Genomic DNA, 21,219 nt, shown 5'->3' with positions numbered 1-21,219 from the left:
CTTGAAATTAAGAGTAATGACGAGTTGTTAGCTTATTATGTATTGTAATATTTTTATTAACTCTTACAAGACATTGCTATGCTTTCATATTTTAGTTAAGTTTGTTGATTATAACAATGAATGAAGCCTTTATATTATAAAATATAGTTTGCAGATTTATTTTAACAGTTACAACATGTTATTTAAAAAAAAAAAACAACAAACGATCCTTTGGCAACCTAATCTGTTTCATGATAATATTACAACAACTTTATAACTAATTTTTAAACTCAGGGAACTGCAACGGGTACTTCTCTTTCTCCATTGTTATATAGTCATCCCTAATTCTCATTTTGTCTTCGAAACGATCCTTTTTTACCATAATGTGTATCAAGTGCTCATCCTTCTCAGCAAGCCGTTTTTCAGTCGTTTTGATTGCCTTCTTACTCTTTTTTATCCAATCTTTATGCTCTTTGATTTTGTTTTTATTGAGGTCAATCCATTCTTCAGCTTGTTTGCATTCCGAACCTATATCATTAGCAAGTTGAGTGAGAAGTCGGGATGACTCTTTGTCCTCTTCTTGTTGTGCTTCAGCCTTCTTTAATTCTTCAAAATTTTCATGTGACATATATGACCCGGCTGAAGAGGGTGTAAAAAAAGGGTCTACCGAATCACAGTAGTAACAATCTACTTCGTTGCATGAGCAAATTTCGAATTTGTGTGAGGAACTCATAATAAAATCGTTGTTGTATTAAACTGGAGCGATAAGTGGTATTTATACATACTAGACAGTAATGAGAAGTCCAACTTTGAAATGACTAGACAGTTTGACATGACAAAACACTGCATAAAGCTGAAATTCGTAGTCCAAATATAACCATTTCGTAGTCAAAGTATTATTTCATAGTCTATTTATTTATATAAATAGATGTTTAAGATCTATAAACCAAACACCCAAATCACCTAAACAAAACGAATTCCCATTATTAGAAATGTCGTCGAATGCAGCAAGTTCTTCGAATGAAGTACCTGGTTCCAATTCTGAAAGGCCATGGACGACAAACGAGGTGTTAGTTCTAACACGGTGCTGGCTAAGTGTTAAGGATGGTGAACCGTTACTTGCTCCCCCGCATTGCCTAATTGGTGATGAATGGAGTCGCATCACATCTTTGTTTAACCATGAGATGGGAGAAGGGCAAAAAAGAGAAAAATCAGATGTTGTTACTAAGTGGACGGATGTAAAGGAGGAAGTGACATGGTTCAATCGAGCATGTAGTTATGCGAAACGTAACAATGTTCGTTGTCGTGACGAAGAAGAGTTCTTGGAAGTTGTTACAGAGTTTTACATCTTTGAGCATGACGGCAGAGACTTCGAATATGAGGAAGTTTGGAAGGTTGTTAGAGATAAACAGTATTTCAAGTAGACCGCTCTAATTTGTGTTAAGAATAAGCCATTGACTTGTGTTTTACGTTAATGCTTTGTTCGTATTATGTCGTTTTTTTCATGTAACTGTTGTGATGTTTTAATGGTTCATGGAATCTTGTTACTAATGTATTCTAATATATTTTGATAACTAATGCAATGACCATTTATTAACTCAAGTTAATCATACGAGTTTCTCACATAATAAACTAAAATATATTAACTCAACTTAATCATACGAGTTTCTCACATACTAAACTAAAATATATTTTAAACATATGAAATACATACGAATTACATACGAAATACATGAAAATAACCTAGTACATGAAAATAACCTAGTACTCAAATAATAAACTAAAATAGATTTTAAACAAACGGGATATATTTCAAAATATTCCAAGGGGCTTCAAACTGGAATTCCAACCCGTTACTTAATGACTTGTATTCCTCCTTAGCAGCTTCCAAGATGACATCCTCAGTAGCATTTAAACGGGTGTCGTCAATTTTGGTATAAAGATCGTTGAATAATAGAACTTCGGTTTTCATTTCATACCATCTTGCTAAGATGTCTAGTTCGTCACGATCGTTTCTTGTAGCCATTCGGTTTTCAGCATTGAAAATATTTGTTAGACGGCTCCAAAACATTGGATCATTCAACTTGCTTGTCTCGTACACATGAATATAAGCATGTGTAAGAACCAAGAACTCTTCATTACTCCATGATATAGAAGTCATTTGGATTGAAACAAAGAGGGTAGAATCTAAAAAACAATATTTGAACAACTATATTGGTTAATTTAATAACGTTTTGCATGTAACTTATGGTCAATTTATAGTAGTTTCTACACAAAATCGCAGTCCAAACTTCTAATATGTCTGCAATTCATAGTCAAAATTAACTGAGGAATGCAGTGTACTATACTTATAACACAACAGATCACTGTTCGAGTTGACAATTCATCCCCGGTTGAATGACAAAACAATACATTGCAGTTTGAGTTGACAACTCATTGCACCAGGAAAGTAAGGAGTCGTTATAAATAGATTTCAATATCCGTTGTAATTGTATTCTATTACTTCCCTCCTTGCAATTATGGACTCACCACGTATATGGAGGAACGCAGAGGAGGTCGCTTTGGTTCAAGCTTGGATTACAACTGTAGAGGTGGATTTTCCACCGGGTCCCCCACAAGTTCGTGCTGGATCATTTTGGTCTCGTGTCTGTCATTTGTTTCACCATTTAATGAACCGCACTCAATATCGAAGAAGAAGAGATGTCAAAGCGAAGTTTCTGGATATGAAAATGAAGGTGAAACAATTTCAACGTATTTATAACGAGTTGGATAACGAACATGCAAATACGGATGAAGACATTCTACGGCAGGTGGCTTTGGAACTATACCGCTTTCAATACGATGGTAGCGAGTTTACCCACTTAGATGCATGGAATGTTTTAAAGAATGTCCCTTATTTTTAATATGCATGTTGGTTAAGTTAATTGTTTTTCGTTATTTAAGTTGCTTGTTGTTGTATGTGTCTAGTCGTTACTATTTAATAAACGTCCATTTCTTGTAATGTATGTTGTTCCCTCAATAGCCAATATTTAGAAAGCAATAAAATAAAACCGGGGTACATAAATAACTAACACATAATACGACATAAAAAATAAATTGGGTACATGGATAACTAATACGTAACACAGCAGTAAAATAAAAACGGAGTACATAAAAAACTAATACATAATACTACATAAAACATAAATGTGCTACATGAATAACTACTGCATTGAGGGAGGTAACAGGACCACCGTTTCATTTGGTATTTCCCAATGCTCATATGATGGTATACCATTCACCAACTCAGATCCATATGCAACTCGATACACATAATTAGTGAACTTGTATTCAACCATTCTCTGAATGGACTCAGATGTACGAGTTCTTAGACATGCTATAGCGTGGCCACATGGTATACCTCTTTTTTGCCATTTACCACAACTACATACCCTTCGTTCAAGTTGTACGTTGCTGGTGGCAAAAGTGTCATGGACTTCAAATGTATCCCCATACAAACGTTTTGCATTACAATTGTAAGACTTGTTGAGACTTTTTTGAACCTTACTCTCAACGTAAGGGGTCAACCCACCAGACAACCTCCCTGTAAAATTTGATATTTTAATAAAAATAGCAGCACAATAAAAAAAACAAAATATAACAATCTCCCTTACCAGCTAGTTCGGCCCTATCAGCATACTTTGATTTTATCGACGTTGTGGTTAACTCAATTATCGTTGTTATAGGAAACTCACGTGAGGATATAATTTGCAAAATTTCAGGGACGTCAATCGATTTAACATTGTAACGTATTTTTGGGAAAAATGCTCTTGTCCATTTTGAAATCGGTATATCGTCAAGCCAGTAAATTGGACTCATAAGCAAGGTGTAGAAAGGTGGTTGCCTACATGTACTTTGCAACCTTTCGAAACACAAGTAAAATTCATCAACGCTATATGCATTGCATGACTTCCAAAACATCGATTCGACTTCCGTATTGTTATGTCCGATAGACTCACGTATCTTTCGAGCTATATCTTTAGGACAATATCCATGATAGGAATCCGGGTAGGCACTGTCAACACCAAAGTCTATGTTATCACACATGTTGCTTATGAAACCAACCTCTGTGTCCTCACCTAAACAATCTCTTAACCTCATCATGAACCATCTCCATGATTCTTCACACTGTAAGGTTCCCAAACCAAGTGCTAAGAGCAGTGGCTCATGATTTCCATCTAAAGCCACTGCGAAGTACATTGTTGTCAGAAAGCTCCCAAGAAGGGGTAAATAACCCACATATATCAGCGGTATCATGCACCTAAGGAAGGTACGAATCTACATAAAAACGAACACATATTAGTGTTATGTAAGAACTAATCGACATACATTACCATGAAATATTGTATAACTCAATAAAAGAAGAATGTTATACCACGCAACCCAAAGCCACAAAACAGAATTGAAAGCGGTTGCTATCGGTTTTCTTAATGGCTGTGAAGGTATTAGGATTTGTTCTTTGAAGGTTATGCAAGAAAATTGGTAGTTGAGAAAAGGTTCTTTGGCTGTGACTACTCATTTTCAATACCGATAATTGTGCTCTACAATGATCACACTAATGGAATTATAAATAGAAGATATTGTATCTCTACTGATCAAAATTCATAGTTTAACCTTTTAAATTCGTAGTTGACCTTTTTGAATTCATAGTCAAACCAGTTCATTTCATAGTCAAATTTCACTGACCGACATGACAATACTACAGAATGTACTTGTCTGCATTTCATAGTTGACCTTTTTGAATTCATAGTCAAACCGGTTCATTTCATAGTCAAATTTCACTGACCGACATGACAATACTACAGAATGTACTTGTCTGCATTCCATAGTTGAACTTTTTGAATTCATAGTCAAACCAGTTCATTTCATAGTCAAAAAGAATTGTCTGTAATATGATTTATTCTATAAATGGGTGTCACTCATTATGAAAAAATTTAACTGAGAAAGTAACTCCGATTTAAAAGAATAAGAAGGCTAATGGCATACTGCAATTGTGGAGGAGAACGTATCGTTAGGATTTCGGGTACAGCTAAAAACCCAGAAAGATTGTTCTACGCTTGCCCGTATTTGGTATCATGTTCTTACCGTCATTCAAATTTAAACCCTCGTGTTTACATCACACAAATTTATTTTCTTACTGTGGATATTAAATTTAACAGGGACCAAAATGCGGGTTTATCAGTTGGGTTGATGAAGAGAAGGACCAATCTTCTATGGTAATAGCTAAAGTAGCTAACTCTAATAAGCTCTTTCAATCAGAAAATAAGAAGTTAAAGATAGCGTTGGTTTGTAGTTGGGTGTTGTTCTTGGCAGTTCTTGTTTACAAGTTGTAAGCTTTTCAATATTGTTTTTATGGTTTTGAAGTTGTTAGTCAATAAATTGTTGTATTTGTAACGTTAAAACAAATGTTGTGGTCGTTCTTATGTTAAATTTATTGATAAGTAATTAGTAGGTCATTAAATTGTTGTAATTGTCGTAACGTTATATTTTTTGTCATCCGTTGAGTAAACTCTAAAGATTAACTAATAATGAAATCCAACATTAAATTATTTATACATTTATATAATCCAACTACAGAGGAGCAAGACTAGACCCCCAAATAATTTTTGCCATCCGGAGACGGAACTCTAAAGCTGCGTTCTTTGGGTCAATAAGAACACGTATTGGTTGACCTGAAACCAATTGCTCCATAAACATACAAAGAAATACACCGCAATCTCCCAAATGACTACTTTGTTGGGGAACGTTTTCTTCATAAATGAATTGCATATTCAATGGAATCCTTGGGATGTTCCTCCGCGCCCAATACTTAATCTTGTCCAAATAATTTGCCACCCGACGTTCAAATTTGGAAAAGATTCCTTCGGATTGGAATTTTTCATAAGCACCTCTACCAAGACTGTCATAAATATGCACTTCCATTGACGCTAATCGTAGTTCCCCAAATAGCCAATGATTAGGGGATGAATGAATCGGCAATAAGACCTGTATAAGGATCAGAAAATAAAATTATGTTTATTTACATCACAATACAAATACATAACAAAAAAAACGATATTATTTTCAATATAAACTATTAAGTTTACCGTATCAACATCCCACCAAGCAACCATGAAGTTCAGGTATGTAGCAATACCAGCCATAAACGCCCTCCAGTCCTGTCCTTCTTCCAAAGCATGAGAAACAAAAAAATTTGGAGGCATTATTGTATGTCGGTCGCTCTCTAACCGTCTCTCCATCAAAAGTCGGTACCAAATGGTTATATGCTGCACACATGATACTTTTGTTATTGACTAAAAAACAATTAACTTTTAAAAGAATTAATTAACAATTTATTTACCGCTGACTCCAACCATCCGTCGTGTGTATGCCTAAACAATGAGCTCCAAAAATCTCTATCTAACACGAAATTAAACAAACGATGCTGCACATCGTATGAATGCAATACATAATTTTGGATGACATCCTCACCGCCTGCTACGTAAGGTTGCAGGCGCAACATGGAGAAGTCATGAGCAACACCAAAATGTGGAGGAGGAACGGGGCATGTTGATTTCGTACCAACCTTCTTTTTTGTTCTTCTTTTTTGTTTCGGTGTCGTGTGCAACTAAAAACAATATTCATATGTTTAAATGTATATCTTTCAGATAATTCACATAAACATAGATAATTCACATAAACATAAAATCATCAGTTTATAAATAAAACGAATACCTCGGTGTAAGGAGTGCATAAAAATTGTGATGGTTTTCGACTCCTAGGTTTATCGGGTGTAACTTCTTTGTCATCATCATCATCATGAAAATAATCTACATTTCCCGTTACTATTAGTTCGTCTTCATCCGGCACATCATCATCAAATTTGTTCCATGCATTGTCATTCCTCTCCTCCCACTCCTACATTAAAGATAATACTTTATACTTAATAACGAAATACACATAATTTAATAAGCAATAATATCTAAATAAACAAAATATTAATATAATATTAATGTAACTATATAATAACCTCTTTAACTTCACTATAATCGTTTACATCACACATACATCATCAAATTTGTTCCCCGCATACTGAGTACTCTCCTCCAACACCTACATTAAAAATATAACTTTTTACTTAATAACAAAATACACTTTATTAAAAAGTAATTATTAAAATCGTAAAGGTAACATCTATAACAACCTTGTCGTCTTGAGTATCACCAAAAACATTTTGAGTTGTATTGTTTTTATTCATCACTTCATCTTGCACAACCTATATTTTCAAATATAAAATATGAACACAGGTATTCATATATGTTAATAAAATTTAATAAATAATGTAGCGTGTAACTAACCTGTTCATCATAATTTCTTTGTGACACTGTCGGTTCCTCAAAAAAAATGTCGTTCCAAAATTGTTCATTATTCACTTCTTCAACAAAAACCTCTGTAGGTTGTCGGTTCATAAACACATGCTGCTCCAGTGCATGTACCCGTTTCAACAACTCGTCTAGCTTGTGTTTCCCACTGCCCCGACCTCTACCATGAGAGCGACCACTGGACGACATACTAGACGAAGATTCGTCTTGTCTCCTAAAATGGTCCCGTACTGGGGATGGAACTGCTTTCCCTACATACTCTTGAAATGACATATAATAAAAAGATGTCATCTCACCATCACCCGGTAACATGTTTTGTCTTGGTGGTAGCCCCTCCTAAAAAATTTGACATATTAAAAATGCATATAAAACTATAATAATCAACTTTATTAATAATAAACGAAATATTTTTAAACCTGCATCTTTGACCAAATCTTGTTCACGTCAACCCATTTCAATTTTTTTGTTCCGCTCCATCTTTTCATCCGAGGCAAGTCTTTATTTTTTCTCAATGCAAATCCACATGCACGAATAGCCGGAATCATCTCATATATCCATATCTACAATTTTGTACAATAACAGTAATAAAAGTTAAAATTAAAATAAAAAATATAACAATAAAACAATATAAATATAAGAAAATTTTTATACCCTAATTGGAGCCGTAAATCCTGAGACGGAATACTTTAAAGTTTGACCACGCTGAGGAAGTGATAAATAATGATGTATCTTACTCCACGTATCCTCAAGGTCAACATAAGTAAAATCCCATAGATAGCTACCCCAAGCGAAGCTAACAAAACAAAAAAAACAAAATTCATTATTATATAAATTATAACTTTAATAAAATAGAACTTTTAACGTAAAGAAAATATACCTATTCCAGAGATCCAAATTCTCAGCCAAAAAAAACCAATCTTGTGGCACCCGATCGTTAACTTCTTTGCCCAAAAAACCTTCACACAAAATGTATATCAAACATACTCTAACTGCATCAAGGTCGTCAAGTGCTAGGAATGTTTGATTTAAAATTAAAATTTTCAGGTCGCCGATTTTCACCGAACTATTAGTATGGTCCGGAAATAGCCGTTCACGCAGTAAACATCTTTTTTTACTGCTTATTAATTTTTCCGACCCTTTTCTCCCAATGTTTTTTGGATACTCCCCAAAATTGAAGCCGGTAATCAAACAAAACTCTTCCGGCCCATAAACCATTTTGGTATTGCCTACTCGAAAATATAAACGTTTTATTCCATCTGGAGATAAAACAGGGTCCGGCCGGATCTGATGAAGGAACATTTTATGAAACAATAAAGCGTCCCCTTGTAAACGAGGGACATCAATAAAATAGCCAAAGACGGTATTTCTGAAAATAGCACGTCGGGCATCATCTAAAACTTCAAAGACTTCCCATATGTTACCGCCAGAGCCTTTTAGGTTCGCAAAGGCTTTCGTATTCATTAAACTAAAATCATGCTGCAAAAAAAAAACACAAAAACAAATTAGATAACTAAAAAATATACTTTTTTTTAAATATATTACGAACTGCAAATACTTTCTTAATTACTAATATATATATTTCCGATAAAAAACAATAACATACACATATATAAACAATTTTCCAAGTTATACAACAAATATATTTACGATAGATCACAATATCATACATAATTATATAAATATTTTCAACTTAAACATATTTTCAACTTAAACAAATTTTCAACTTAAACGACAAATATGTAAACAATTTTTATCTTTCTAATTAAAACTAACATTATATAACCATAACCATATAAACAAAAAAATTTAAAAATAAAACGACAACCAAACTAATAATTTTGCAAGTTATACAACTACTTTATACAAATTTTTCAACTTATACGACAAATAAAAACAATTTCTAACAATATATATACGACAAATTTTCAACTTATACAAATGTTATACGACAAATATATATACAGTTTATATAAACAATTATAGGATAAAAATTTACAAGATTTCAGGTTATAAACAATTATACAACAACTAAAAAAACTACAAAAATAACAAATTGTAAACATTATCCACGCAGTCTCTACTTGTCTCTACTTGCATTTAAACTTCAAGTATACTAAAAATATACTAAAACTATCAAACACAACAAAATTACCCTTTTTTAACACTAAATAATACAACAATTGATAAAAAAAAAAATAACTTTAAACATTAAAAGAGTTAAAATCTAACCATATTTGCGGGATTGTTGACATAATCCTCCATTTTCTTCAAAAACTAGCCAAAATTCCGAGAGAAGCCCAAAGTTAGAGAGAGTTTTTGTGTAGAGAATGGTGAAAATGAAAAAAAAAAAAAAAACCGTTTTTATGTGCTTGTTGTGGAGTGTGAATGAGTCGAAAAGTCTGATTTTTAATAGCATAGCGATTGAATTAGGGATTTGCATCTAAACATATGGTTCCAGGTGGAAGAATAAATAAAATTATTCAGACAATTAGAGTGTATACAGATCTTGTGCCAATTCTTGTATAGAGAGAGATAGCTTGAATAATACCTTGAAATGATCAACAATGGAGAAGGAGATTTGCTTGAGCGAAGACGAAGATCGCCGCCGTATCGAGGAGTGTCGACTGTCGACTGAGTTCTATTTTCGGCTTTTGGTAGTTTGGGCCGAGCGCCTCCATAAGTGTTTAATCGGGGTTTTTTTTTCTTCTTCTTCTTCTTTAGGTCCATTGGAATTTGGATTGGTATTATGCACATTCGGGCTAAAATGATTTTATGTCGAATAATTAAAATTTAATACTTATTCACGATAATATAGTTATTTGATATGGAAAAAATAAAAATAAATAACTAGTTGTAATCAAATATGATATAGGCCTATAGGGGATAGCGTTTGATTATTTAAAAAATTCTTATAAATAAAATACTGATGTATAAATTGATTAAAAAAAATACTTTTGGGAAAATAATTTTAAAGGTGTGAAGTGCAAGTTAAAGAAGTCTCTCAAAACTAGCAGGTTAAGAGAACTCGTAAATAAAATACTAATATATGGATAATTTCGTTACAGTTATAAAATTGAAAATTTGATCCGAAAATAAGTAAAATATAGTCAACCAAATAGTTAAAATTGATTATTACTACGATGAAATAACAATTACAAAAATATACATCCACATATTCCCTTAAACAATTTCATCTTTGTTATAGTTTTTTAGATCAAGATATTTCAAAATGATAAACATACTTTTTCTGTGAAAACATTGTATTTGATAACATCAGGTCATATGGTATTATTAAGAAATTAAACAACTAATATTGTAAAATATTGAAAGAAAAAGAGCATTTCCATACAATAAAGATTCATATATATTAATATTGATGTATATCATACATTACTATATATTACATATATCATATTTACATAAACAACCACTATGAAATAGATTTATACATAAATATAAACAACTTAAAAGAGTTGCCACAAACACAATACATAATTAATGCTCCAAGTACTTATAGAACCATTCTTCATCCTTACAATAATGGTACATGACATTGTACACCTCCATCAACAGCTTCGGGAACCGACTCCCAAAATAATCATTAAACCCCTCCGGTACACCTCCCAACAATTCCTGTGTCCAATAATCATCAAAACAATCATTAACACAGTACAACCTGTCCTGTCAATAAAAAAAAAGTGATAACGTTCTGTATGTTGAGAAAATCGAACCTGAATTTCTTTGGGTAATTCGCGGTAATGATTTAATTTATTTCGAATGACGCGAAGCAAGTCACGCACACCGTTGTATTTATACCGCCTATACCGACCAATGTTATTGATGAATTCCGGTTCCATCTTTTCATCCCATTTTCCACCCAAAGCCACCGAACCTTTACTTTCCAATTCCCTAAGAAGAACGGAATCACATTCCCGGTCTTCCAATTCCACCCGATCACTAGTATCCCTTAGAAACGACATTCTCACCTCGGAATCCCAAAACAAAGGATGATGCAACACATCCACAGCCCTTGGCCTACAATGCAAATTCTTTATTAATTTAAAACGTCAGAGGACTGAAATTGTAATTTTATAACTTTACCTGAGTTCAGGGTTAGGGTTTAGTAATCTAGAGAAGAGGTCAAAAGCTTCCGGAATATGTCGAACTAAAAAAAGGTTGACTCGGTTTTTGACCACATTCACATCACGTTCAAGATGATCACCAAATGGGTGTCTGCCACATGTCATGCAGAAAAACAGGACACAACCTAAACTGAACAAATCTATCGCACGTGTTTGGCGTCCATGAAGAAGTTGTTCGGGTGCTTGCCACCCTGAACTTCCGGAACCTGACGAAAATAACCCGTAACAATTTACAACGTGTCAAAAACAGCCCGGTTTTTGTAATTAAGTTGGTTTTATCTTCTTACCAGTAGCATGGAGTCCTAATGACAACATGTCGCCAACGAGGCGTCTGCTAATTCCCATGTCAGAAAGCTTCCCACATATTGATTTTTCTTTGACTATTAACACATTGTGTGGCTTTAAATCCCGATGAATGATCCCTAATTCATGCAAATGAACAAGCCCAGATACTATATCCCTATAATAATAATAAACATCAAAGTAAAGATATAAATAAAGTAACACATGTAAATAAAGTACAATGTTGTTGTTATAAATGGTTGGATGTACATGTACCTCATCAATTTTAACAAAATAGGCGAAGGGTATCCATTTGGTTTCCATAAATGAACATCATGCATGATGATGTCACGATTGATTGAATCTAATTCTAAACCCCCTTTCTTCATTTGAATTAAATCATAAAGGCTACAAGCACAACGCTCCAAAGAAAGATAAACAAAATCATGATCATATTCCACTCCATACCACCTAACAATATTTGGATGTTGATCAGAAGCAATAAGATTTTGAATTTCTTTAAATGCAACATCATGGTGGGCCCTCACGAGGCGTTTCACAGCAACCTTACGACCTTCGTATACCCCTTCAAGAACAACTGTTCCATTACTACCCTTTGCAATTTCTTTATTTGACACAAATAGTTTGCCTATAGAACGCCCTTCTGTGTCACATTCGATTAAATGATTAAAATTTAGCACTGGATTTCTTTCACTATCAACATTTCCATCTTCATTGGCATAAATCCTTCCTTGTTTCCTATGCCTCTTCCTTCTAGAAGAAGAGGAAGGTTTTTGTTTCAACATTGCAGCCATTATGGTATGATGGCGATACATAAGACCACCAATGGCAATAATCAGAATGAAAATTACAACAAACGCCATTCGCCCTTCGGAAAGAAAGTTGACTTTTTTCACATCTTGTTGACTAGGGATTTCGGGGTTTTGGGTGTCAAGGTTATTGTTTGAATTGGGTAGTAAAGGTTTATTTTGAGGGAGTAGAAGGATTGGAACTTTTTTTTCTGCTTGTTTTCCATGGATTTTATAAGAACCAAGCTTATGAGATGTACGTAGCCTATGGACAACAGCTTTTGACTGGCATGACAAGGGCATGTTGAAGTCAAAGTCAAAGTCAAAGTCAAAGTCAACACTGGATTTTGAGCGAAGATTATTTGGGAGAGGTAAAGACGGACGAATGATTTTATTTGGAGGTTCTTGACAAAGTAAAGCAACATCAATGTCTGCTACAGTCACATTCCATAGAACTTTGTCAGAATTTGCAGCAAATGATGTGAGTAAGTAATCTGTTCTTGTGAAGGAGAATTGTTTATCAGGTTTTTCATTGACCATAGTTGACTTTTCATTTTTCATGGTGGTTTTTTGGAAGATGAAATTTGAGTGTTCATTGGTTGATGAGCTGTGATGAACACGTATTAACCTTCCAGTGTTAGCATCAACTACAAATGCAGTAGTTTTTTTGGATCCAAGAATAACTCCTCCATCCTCTGATACGTGTGGCATGATTCTGATGAATTCCTCCATGGTCATATCCATACTCTGTAAGTTACAAATAGGTAGTTGAAATTGAATAATAAAGTACATTGTTGATATTGGTAGCAAGAGTAAAGTTTCAGAAATTTACCACTTTGCCAAGATCTGTGTGTGCATACAGCTTCCAATCATCCCCACAGTCTACATAATAACTGCCTTCAGGCACAGGTGCACTTTCCTTATCATCATCATGGCTGGTAGAAGCCTGGTATGAAGAGTAGATTGGAGATCCTGATGCAAATGACCAAATTATCCTCCCAGAATCACGATACACCAAATTGATTGTACCATCCAATGCAGCAACAAGGGCAGTGTCATGATTACTGTTTGGAGAGAGAGGTATGTAAGTGCATGAAAGAGAATTACTTCAAATGATACTACAAAAAAAGTACCCTAATATCATAAATTTGCAAAATTATGTTGAGTGCAGCACTCTGCTTATGTAAGATCATGTTTATCTTGGTTAATTGTGGTAAAATCCTGAACCTTAATTAAAAAAGCCTTTGCACTTGTTAGAATGAAGAGCAAACCCTGTGTAGAGTATGTGAGAGTAAGCAATTATAACATTCATAGTTACAAGTTTATTGCAAAGGAACCATTGTGAATTGCATAGAATTGCCCATTCCAACAAATAAGGGGAAATTGGAGTTATAATAAGTAATATGGGACCAAAATCGAGCCAAGCTGAAGTTGAGAACAAAATTCATGGTAATACTTCAGTTCAACCGAAAGAGCAAAATTTACAGAACCCAAACTACATGGCAGCAGCATGGATCGATATACAGATCTTCACCTTGATAAAGAGGGAAAACAGAATGGCAGCAGGCAGCCATGTGTACATGCATGAGAAGAAACTGTTCATCAACAACCTCAAATTAACGAGTAAAAAAGGAGAAAACTTACTCCGGAAAAGATAACAGAGACCGCCTAGCCGGTGCTTGATTGACTTTCGAGATTTCCAAGTTTTGAACGCTGTCAATCGATCCAAACAACAGCAAAAAGAGCAAGAAATCGGCAAATAAATAGCGGATCAAGGCGTAATTCATCGATTGCGATTGATTCTGATAGCAAACAGGGTTGGATTGATTGTGAATTGAACTCAATTTGCTACCAAATCATAATGATTTAGGGTAAAAATTCAACTTCGTAAGACGACTATGAAGGATATGCAGGGAACGAAGGATTGCCGGAGGAATATTCGAAGTTATATGATATAACAAGAAAAAAAATAAGTTTAATGATGTTTTTTGACCATTTGGAAAAGATTTTTACCCATCTAAGTCATTTCATTTTCCTATTAAGCATTTACTAATTGTACAATCAACCAACTAATTAAATCTATCATATCCATTTCAACAAAACCTAAGCAACAGAGATACTGGTTTTCTGTTAAACCATCACATTTGCAGATGTTTCAACATACAAAAATTTCACAAGAATTTAAACGTCGATTGCAATAATCACTTTTCCACAAGTTAAAACAAAAGACTATACAAAGATTGCAAGATATATGAAATCACAGGCTTCAAGTTTCACCTTTCAACACAGGAAAACCTTTAAACAACTTCAAACACGAAGATTTTATGCAGTTTTTCAAAGCAATTTTCAAATACTCAAATCCAGATATCATCTCAAGTACACTAGTCTACAAAAATCTAACATTCATTAATCAAGATTTCAAGATTCATCATCAATCCAACTCCTTTTCAACCTTAATCCCCATAGATTTAGCTGTACCTATAATTGATTTTGAAATCGCCTCCAAGGACATGTACTGACAATACGGATCTGCTTGCTTCACCTTTGCGATTTCATAGATGTGTTTTAGGGTTAGGGTTGATGCAACAACATGACCTGCACGTCCACTCCCGGAGTCAATTCCGGCGGCTTTTTTTAGAAACCAGGTGACTGAAGGAGAACGAACGCTCAATTCAAAAGTATTGTCTTTGAAAACAGTCACAGTAGCAGCGATTGGAGCTTCCGATTTGTATTTCTGTGTGCGAGCGTTGAAGTCCTTGCAGAACGCCATTAGGTTAACTTTGTACTGACCTACAGCCGGACCTACCGGTGGTCCAGGTCTTGCTCCGCCGGCTGGGATGGTGAGACGGACTGTCGCCGCCACTGGCCGACGCGTTAGAATTTCCATCAGGGACGCCATTTAACTACAACCCGAACAAGAACATAAAAATTGGAACAGTAAAACGAAAAAACCTAAACGCTAAACTACGAGATGAAGAAATTAAAAGAGAAGGATAACAGAATGATGTATGTGCTTGTTGTGGAGTGTGAGTGGAGTGTGAACGAGTCGAAAAGTCTGATTGAATTAGGGATTTGCATCTAAACATATGGTTCCACGTGGAAGAATAAATAAAATTATTCAGACAATTAGAGTGTATACAGATCTTGTGCCAATTCTTGTATAGAGAGAGATAGCATGAATAATACCTTGAAATGATCAACAATGGAGAAGGAGATTTGCTTGAGCGAAGACGAAGATCGCCGCCGTATCGAGGAGTGTCGACTGTCGACTGAATTCTATTTTCGGCTTTTGGTAGTTTGGGCCGAGCGCCTCCATAAGTGTTTAATCGGGGTTTTTTTTTTCTTCTTCTTCTTCTTTAGGTCCATTGGAATTTGGATTGGTATTATGCACATTCGGGCTCGGGCTAAAATGATTTTAGAGAAAATGACAAAAATAGCCAATTACACTAATTGCATTACAAAAATAGCCAAAAAAAATCGGGATTACATATTTAGCCACCCATTTCGCAGGTGAGAAGGTCCCATCTGCGAAATGGGCATCTCATCTGCGAAAGTACAGCTTCAGGCACTTGTACTTTCGCAGATGAGATTTTTTTTTTTTTTTTTAAATTTTTTCGGTATAAATAGGGGTAATTTCGCAGATGGAGAAGGTCCCATCTGCGAAATCCTCTGATCCTATCTGCGAAATCATGCAATTTTTTTTATTTTATTTTATTTTATTATTTTTTTTTTTAAGTTTGACTATGGAATGAGTTGGTTTGACTACGAAATGGGTTTTGCTATATAAAAACTTTTGTAGAAAAAATATCATTTTGGTTGTTATTTGTTTGTGAAATACTCTCTATCTCTACAATTTGCTCAAAAAATGATTGAATATTTGGTTTGTCTTGTAACGGGTGGGAGATGGCAAGTTAATGAAACTAATCTGGAATACATATGTCCACAGGGAGGTATTTCTGAACTTGCTTTGATATTTTCTGAGTATATTAGTTATAGTGATTTTGTATCTTTGGTAAGAAGCAAAATTGGTTTGTTAGACAAATATAGAATTAGTCTTCGTTTCCACCATCCTGAATTAAATTATTATATAGCTATAGTTGAAGACGTGGATGTTAGAATGTTGATAAACGTAATCAAATGTAGTGGAGGAAGGGCTGTGAAAGTGTTTGTGGTGGTTGATGAAGTTGAGGAGGTTAATGGGGGCGGTGAAATTGGAAACGAAGTTGTTGGTAATTTATGCAGTTTTAAAGGGAGCAACGATCCGATAGGTACTTTCAATACTCCTAGTGTACCTCAGTTTCACAGTGTTGCTGAAAATGTTAATGTTAGTTATTCACCTATTCACTATGTGGATCCCGAGAATTACAAGTATGTTGGTGATGATGATGTTGGTACATATCTTAATCATGTTGGTGGTCGTTGTGATGATGTTGCCGAACAAGAAGTTAAACTTATGAATAGGCGTGTGGTAGATAAAACTAAAAAGAAAAAAAATTCAACTCAAAAAAATGAAAAAAATCATGTTTACGGGCATTATGTTGATGTTGGTGATGTATGTTTAGATATAACCGAGCTACAAAGTAATTCCAAAGATGAGTTGGGTGATAAAGTTAAAGCTAAGTATCCCGATAACCTTTTTCACGGTATGCCCCCTGTACCAGCATGGCCAGTTGATAATAATGAAGATATCCCAACACAGATGGTAGACATTAATCTTCAAAAGATTCAATGTGAGAGTATATTTAAAAACAAAGAACTTTTAAAGCGTTGTATTGGTAAAAAATGTCTTCGAGAAGGTTTCCAGACGAGGACAAGTAGATCCACCAAATCAAGGTATGAAGTTGTGTGTGTTTCGAAAAATTGTTCTTGGTTACTAAGAGCAAAAGCAATTAAAAATGCTGATGGACTTTTCCAAGTGAATAAATTTGTTGATGTACACGCATGTTCTTCAACATTGTTGCAACCTAATCATCGACAAGCAAACAAATATGTTTTGGGTGAATATGTTGCTGATGTTTTGGCTGAAGACTATAGTAGAGTTTATCGGGGAAAAGAAATTGTTAATGATATGAATGCTCAATTGAATATCAATATCTCATACCATCAGGCATGGCGTGCGAAGCAATATGCATTGTTGTCGTTAAGGGGTACGAAAAAGGATTCTTTTACCAAACTTCCGGCGTATTGTCACAACTTGGCCAAACATAATCCGGGTACTGTCACACATATTAAAACAGATGCTGATGATCGGTTTGAGTTTTTGTACGTCGCACTCGGTTGCTCGGTTAGTATTATCATGTCCTAATTTTTTTTTAATATTTATTTTGGTGTATTTGAATAGATATACAATGTATTGTAGGTACGAGCTTTTGTCAATTTTTGTAAGCCGGCCCTAGTAGTAGATGGAGCTCACCTAAAGGGCGAGTTCAAAGGTACCATGCTACTTGCAGTTACTAAGGACGGACAAAATCAAATATTACCGGTTGCATATGGTATATGCAAAAATGAGTGTACTGATTCTTGGACATGGTTTTTTCAAAAATTACGTGATTGCATAGGAAATATGCAGGAGCTTACAATTATATCTGATAGGTCTCCATCTATAGCAACATCTGTTGCCAACATTTTTCCTCACGCTCATCATGGAATATGTGGTGTCCATTTGTATTTCAACATAGTATCTAGATTCGGCAAGAGTAAGACGGTTAAAGGAATTTTTTGGGAGGCGTGTAGGGCGTACACAGTTGATGCTTTTGATGCTGCCATGGATGTTATGAAAAAGACAAAAGAACCAGTATGGGAGTACTTAAAAGTATAAATCCAGAAACCTGGTCAAGGGCACATTTTAAAGGGAACCGATACAATCTTATGTCGTCCAACAGTGCGGAGTCTATAAATGCATTATCTAGACACGCACGTAAGGTGCCAATACTTATGTTGATTGATTTTTTTCGTGCTACAATGCAACAATGGTGGTTTCAAAGACGTAACTTTGCAGGTATTACGTAAATTTGTAATATTAATGTTTTATTAGTTTCGATGTTATTGATTTTAACTTCTTCATTTTGGCTGTTTTTTTAGCGGAAGCAACAACAACACTTACCCCTTGGGAGGATGAAGTTGTAAAAGAAAACAAGAAAATTTTTACCAAATGGGATGTTCGCATGATCTCAAATACGAAATGCGAGGTCAAAAAGGGGGCACAAAATGTGATTGTTGATTTTCAACATATGACATGTACATGTAGGCATTGGCAACTTGATGGGATACCTTGTGGTCATGTCATAAGATGTTTAACAGTGAACAATTATCAAGACTGCTCGAGGTTTGCATTAAATGCTTACTTTACCGAAACACTGAGGAAAACATATGAGGAATCAATAAACCCTCTGCCGAAGCCATCCGAATGGGAGATCCCCGATGATTTGATGATTGTTAAGCCACCTATAATGGATAAACGTCAGCCAGGCAGGCCAAGAAACACAGACCGCATTCCATCCCAAGGCGAGGGTCCAATTATAAAAGAGTGTTCTACATGTGGTCAACTAGGACACACGAGAAATAATTGTACTGGAAGGGCGTCTGGTAGCAGAGCAGGTCACATAATTTCTACTGCAGAAATGACATATAATATTGGTGGTTCAGCGGGTTGCTCACAAACCCATAACGCTGATTTTGATATAAAACAACCTTGAAATTAAGAGTAATGACGAGTTGTTAGCTTATTATGTATTGTAATATTTTTATTAACTCTTACAAGACATTGCTATGCTTTCATATTTTAGTTAAGTTTGTTGATTATAACAATGAATGAAGCCTTTATATTATAAAATATAGTTTGCAGATTTATTTTAACATTTACAACATGTTATTTAAAAAAAAAAACAACAAACGATCCTTTGGCAACCTAATCTGTTTCATGATAATATTACAACAACTTTATAACTAATTTTTAAACTCAGGGAACTGCAACGGGTACTTCTCTTTCTCCATTGTTATATAGTCATCCCTAATTCTCATTTTGTCTTCGAAACGATCCTTTTTTACCATAATGTGTATCAAGTGCTCATCCTTCTCAGCAAGCCGTTTTTCAGTCGTTTTGATTGCCTTCTTACTCTTTTTTATCCAATCTTTATGCTCTTTGATTTTGTTTTTATTGAGGTCAATCCATTCTTCAGCTTGTTTGCATTCCGAACCTATATCATTAGCAAGTTGAGTGAGAAGTCGGGATGACTCTTTGTCCTCTTCTTGTTGTGCTTCAGCCTTCTTTAATTCTTCAAAATTTTCATGTGACATATATGACCCGGCTGAAGAGGGTGTAAAAAAAGGGTCTACCGAATCACAGTAGTAACAATCTACTTCGTTGCATGAGCAAATTTCGAATTTGTGTGAGGAACTCATAATAAAATCGTTGTTGTATTAAACTGGAGCAATAAGTGGTATTTATACATACTAGACAGTAATGAGAAGTCCAACTTTGAAATGACTAGACAGTTTGACATGACAAAACACTGCATAAAGCTGAAATTCGTAGTCCAAATATAACCATTTCGTAGTCAAAGTATTATTTCATAGTCTATTTATTTATATAAATAGATGTTTAAGATCTATAAACCAAACACCCAAATCACCTAAACAAAACGAATTCCCATTATTAGAAATGTCGTCGAATGCAGCAAGTTCTTCGAATGAAGTACCTGGTTCCAATTCTGAAAGGCCATGGACGACAAACGAGGTGTTAGTTCTAACACGGTGCTGGCTAAGTGTTAAGGATGGTGAACCGTTACTTGCTCCCCCGCATTGCCTAATTGGTGATGAATGGAGTCGCATCACATCTTTGTTTAACCATGAGATGGGAGAAGGGCAAAAAAGAGAAAAATCAGATGTTGTTACTAAGTGGACGGATGTAAAGGAGGAAGTGACATGGTTCAATCGAGCATGTAGTTATGCGAAACGTAACAATGTTCGTTGTCGTGACGAAGAAGAGTTCTTGGAAGTTGTTACAGAGTTTTACATCTTTGAGCATGACGGCAGAGACTTCGAATATGAGGAAGTTTGGAAGGTTGTTAGAGATAAACAGTATTTCAAGTAGACCGCTCTAATTTGTGTTAAGAATAAGCCATTGACTTGTGTTTTACGTTAATGCTTTGTTCGTATTATGTCGTTTTTTTCATGTAACTGTTGTGATGTTTTAATGGTTCATGGAATCTTGTTACTAATGTATTCTAATATATTTTGATAACTAATGCAATGACCATTTATTAACTCAAGTTAATCATACGAGTTTCTCACATAATAAACTAAAATATATTAACTCAACTTAATCATACGAGTTTCTCACATACTAAACTAAAATATATTTTAAACATATGAAATACATACGAATTACATACGAAATACATGAAAATAACCTAGTACATGAAAATAACCTAGTACTCAAATAATAAACTAAAATAGATTTTAAACAAACGGGATATATTTCAAAATATTCCAAGGGGCTTCAAACTGGAATTCCAACCCGTTACTTAATGACTTGTATTCCTCCTTAGCAGCTTCCAAGATGACATCCTCAGTAGCATTTAAACGGGTGTCGTCAATTTTGGTATA

At 34.6% G+C, this 21,219-nt stretch overlaps 4 protein-coding genes and 1 long non-coding RNA gene across 5 annotated transcripts; all 5 read right to left on the bottom strand.

Annotated features, from left to right (window-relative positions):
* Positions 1-3,182: 3,182 nt before the first annotated feature.
* Positions 3,183-4,218, bottom strand: LOC145035643 (uncharacterized). The gene is made up of 2 exons (XM_078984154.1): positions 3,633-4,218; positions 3,183-3,562 (listed from the first exon to the last, which is right to left on the bottom strand). Exons 1-2 carry the CDS (start codon positions 4,216-4,218, stop codon positions 3,183-3,185), a joined length of 966 nt encoding a protein of 321 aa, XP_078840280.1.
* A 1,300-nt stretch (positions 4,219-5,518) lies between these two features.
* Positions 5,519-6,455, bottom strand: LOC145033742 (uncharacterized). Its single transcript, XR_013677680.1, has 3 exons — positions 6,359-6,455; positions 6,105-6,284; positions 5,519-6,003 (listed from the first exon to the last, which is right to left on the bottom strand). It is a non-coding gene; the product is annotated as an uncharacterized LOC145033742 (long non-coding RNA).
* Positions 6,456-6,646: 191 nt separating this feature from the next.
* On the bottom strand, positions 6,647-10,106 carry LOC145035642 (uncharacterized). The gene is made up of 9 exons (XM_078984153.1): positions 9,928-10,106; positions 8,257-8,844; positions 8,031-8,172; positions 7,796-7,939; positions 7,356-7,715; positions 7,202-7,273; positions 7,066-7,110; positions 6,733-6,915; positions 6,647-6,658 (listed from the first exon to the last, which is right to left on the bottom strand). The coding sequence occupies exons 1-9, from the start codon at positions 10,104-10,106 to the stop codon at positions 6,647-6,649; spliced, it is 1,725 nt and encodes a 574-aa protein (XP_078840279.1).
* Positions 10,107-10,719: 613 nt separating this feature from the next.
* Positions 10,720-15,205, bottom strand: LOC145036771 (serine/threonine-protein kinase/endoribonuclease IRE1a-like). Its single transcript, XM_078985251.1, has 8 exons — positions 15,091-15,205; positions 14,257-14,414; positions 13,445-13,676; positions 12,080-13,359; positions 11,809-11,981; positions 11,481-11,727; positions 11,111-11,414; positions 10,720-11,012 (listed from the first exon to the last, which is right to left on the bottom strand). The coding sequence occupies exons 2-8, from the start codon at positions 14,397-14,399 to the stop codon at positions 10,875-10,877; spliced, it is 2,517 nt and encodes an 838-aa protein (XP_078841377.1). The 5' UTR covers positions 14,400-14,414; positions 15,091-15,205; the 3' UTR covers positions 10,720-10,874.
* On the bottom strand, positions 14,782-15,595 carry LOC145036772 (uncharacterized). The gene has a single exon (XM_078985252.1). The coding sequence runs from the start codon at positions 15,509-15,511 to the stop codon at positions 15,044-15,046; it is 468 nt and encodes a 155-aa protein (XP_078841378.1). The 5' UTR covers positions 15,512-15,595; the 3' UTR covers positions 14,782-15,043.
* Between the last annotated feature and the right edge of the window lie 5,624 nt (positions 15,596-21,219).

This window comes from Lactuca saligna, chromosome 3 (genome assembly GCF_052625555.1).
Source record: "Lactuca saligna cultivar CGN05327 chromosome 3, ASM5262555v1, whole genome shotgun sequence".
NCBI lineage: Eukaryota > Viridiplantae > Streptophyta > Magnoliopsida > Asterales > Asteraceae > Lactuca > Lactuca saligna.
The sequence above is the reverse complement of the archived record's forward strand: the minus strand, read 5'-3'. Positions and strand labels throughout refer to the sequence as shown.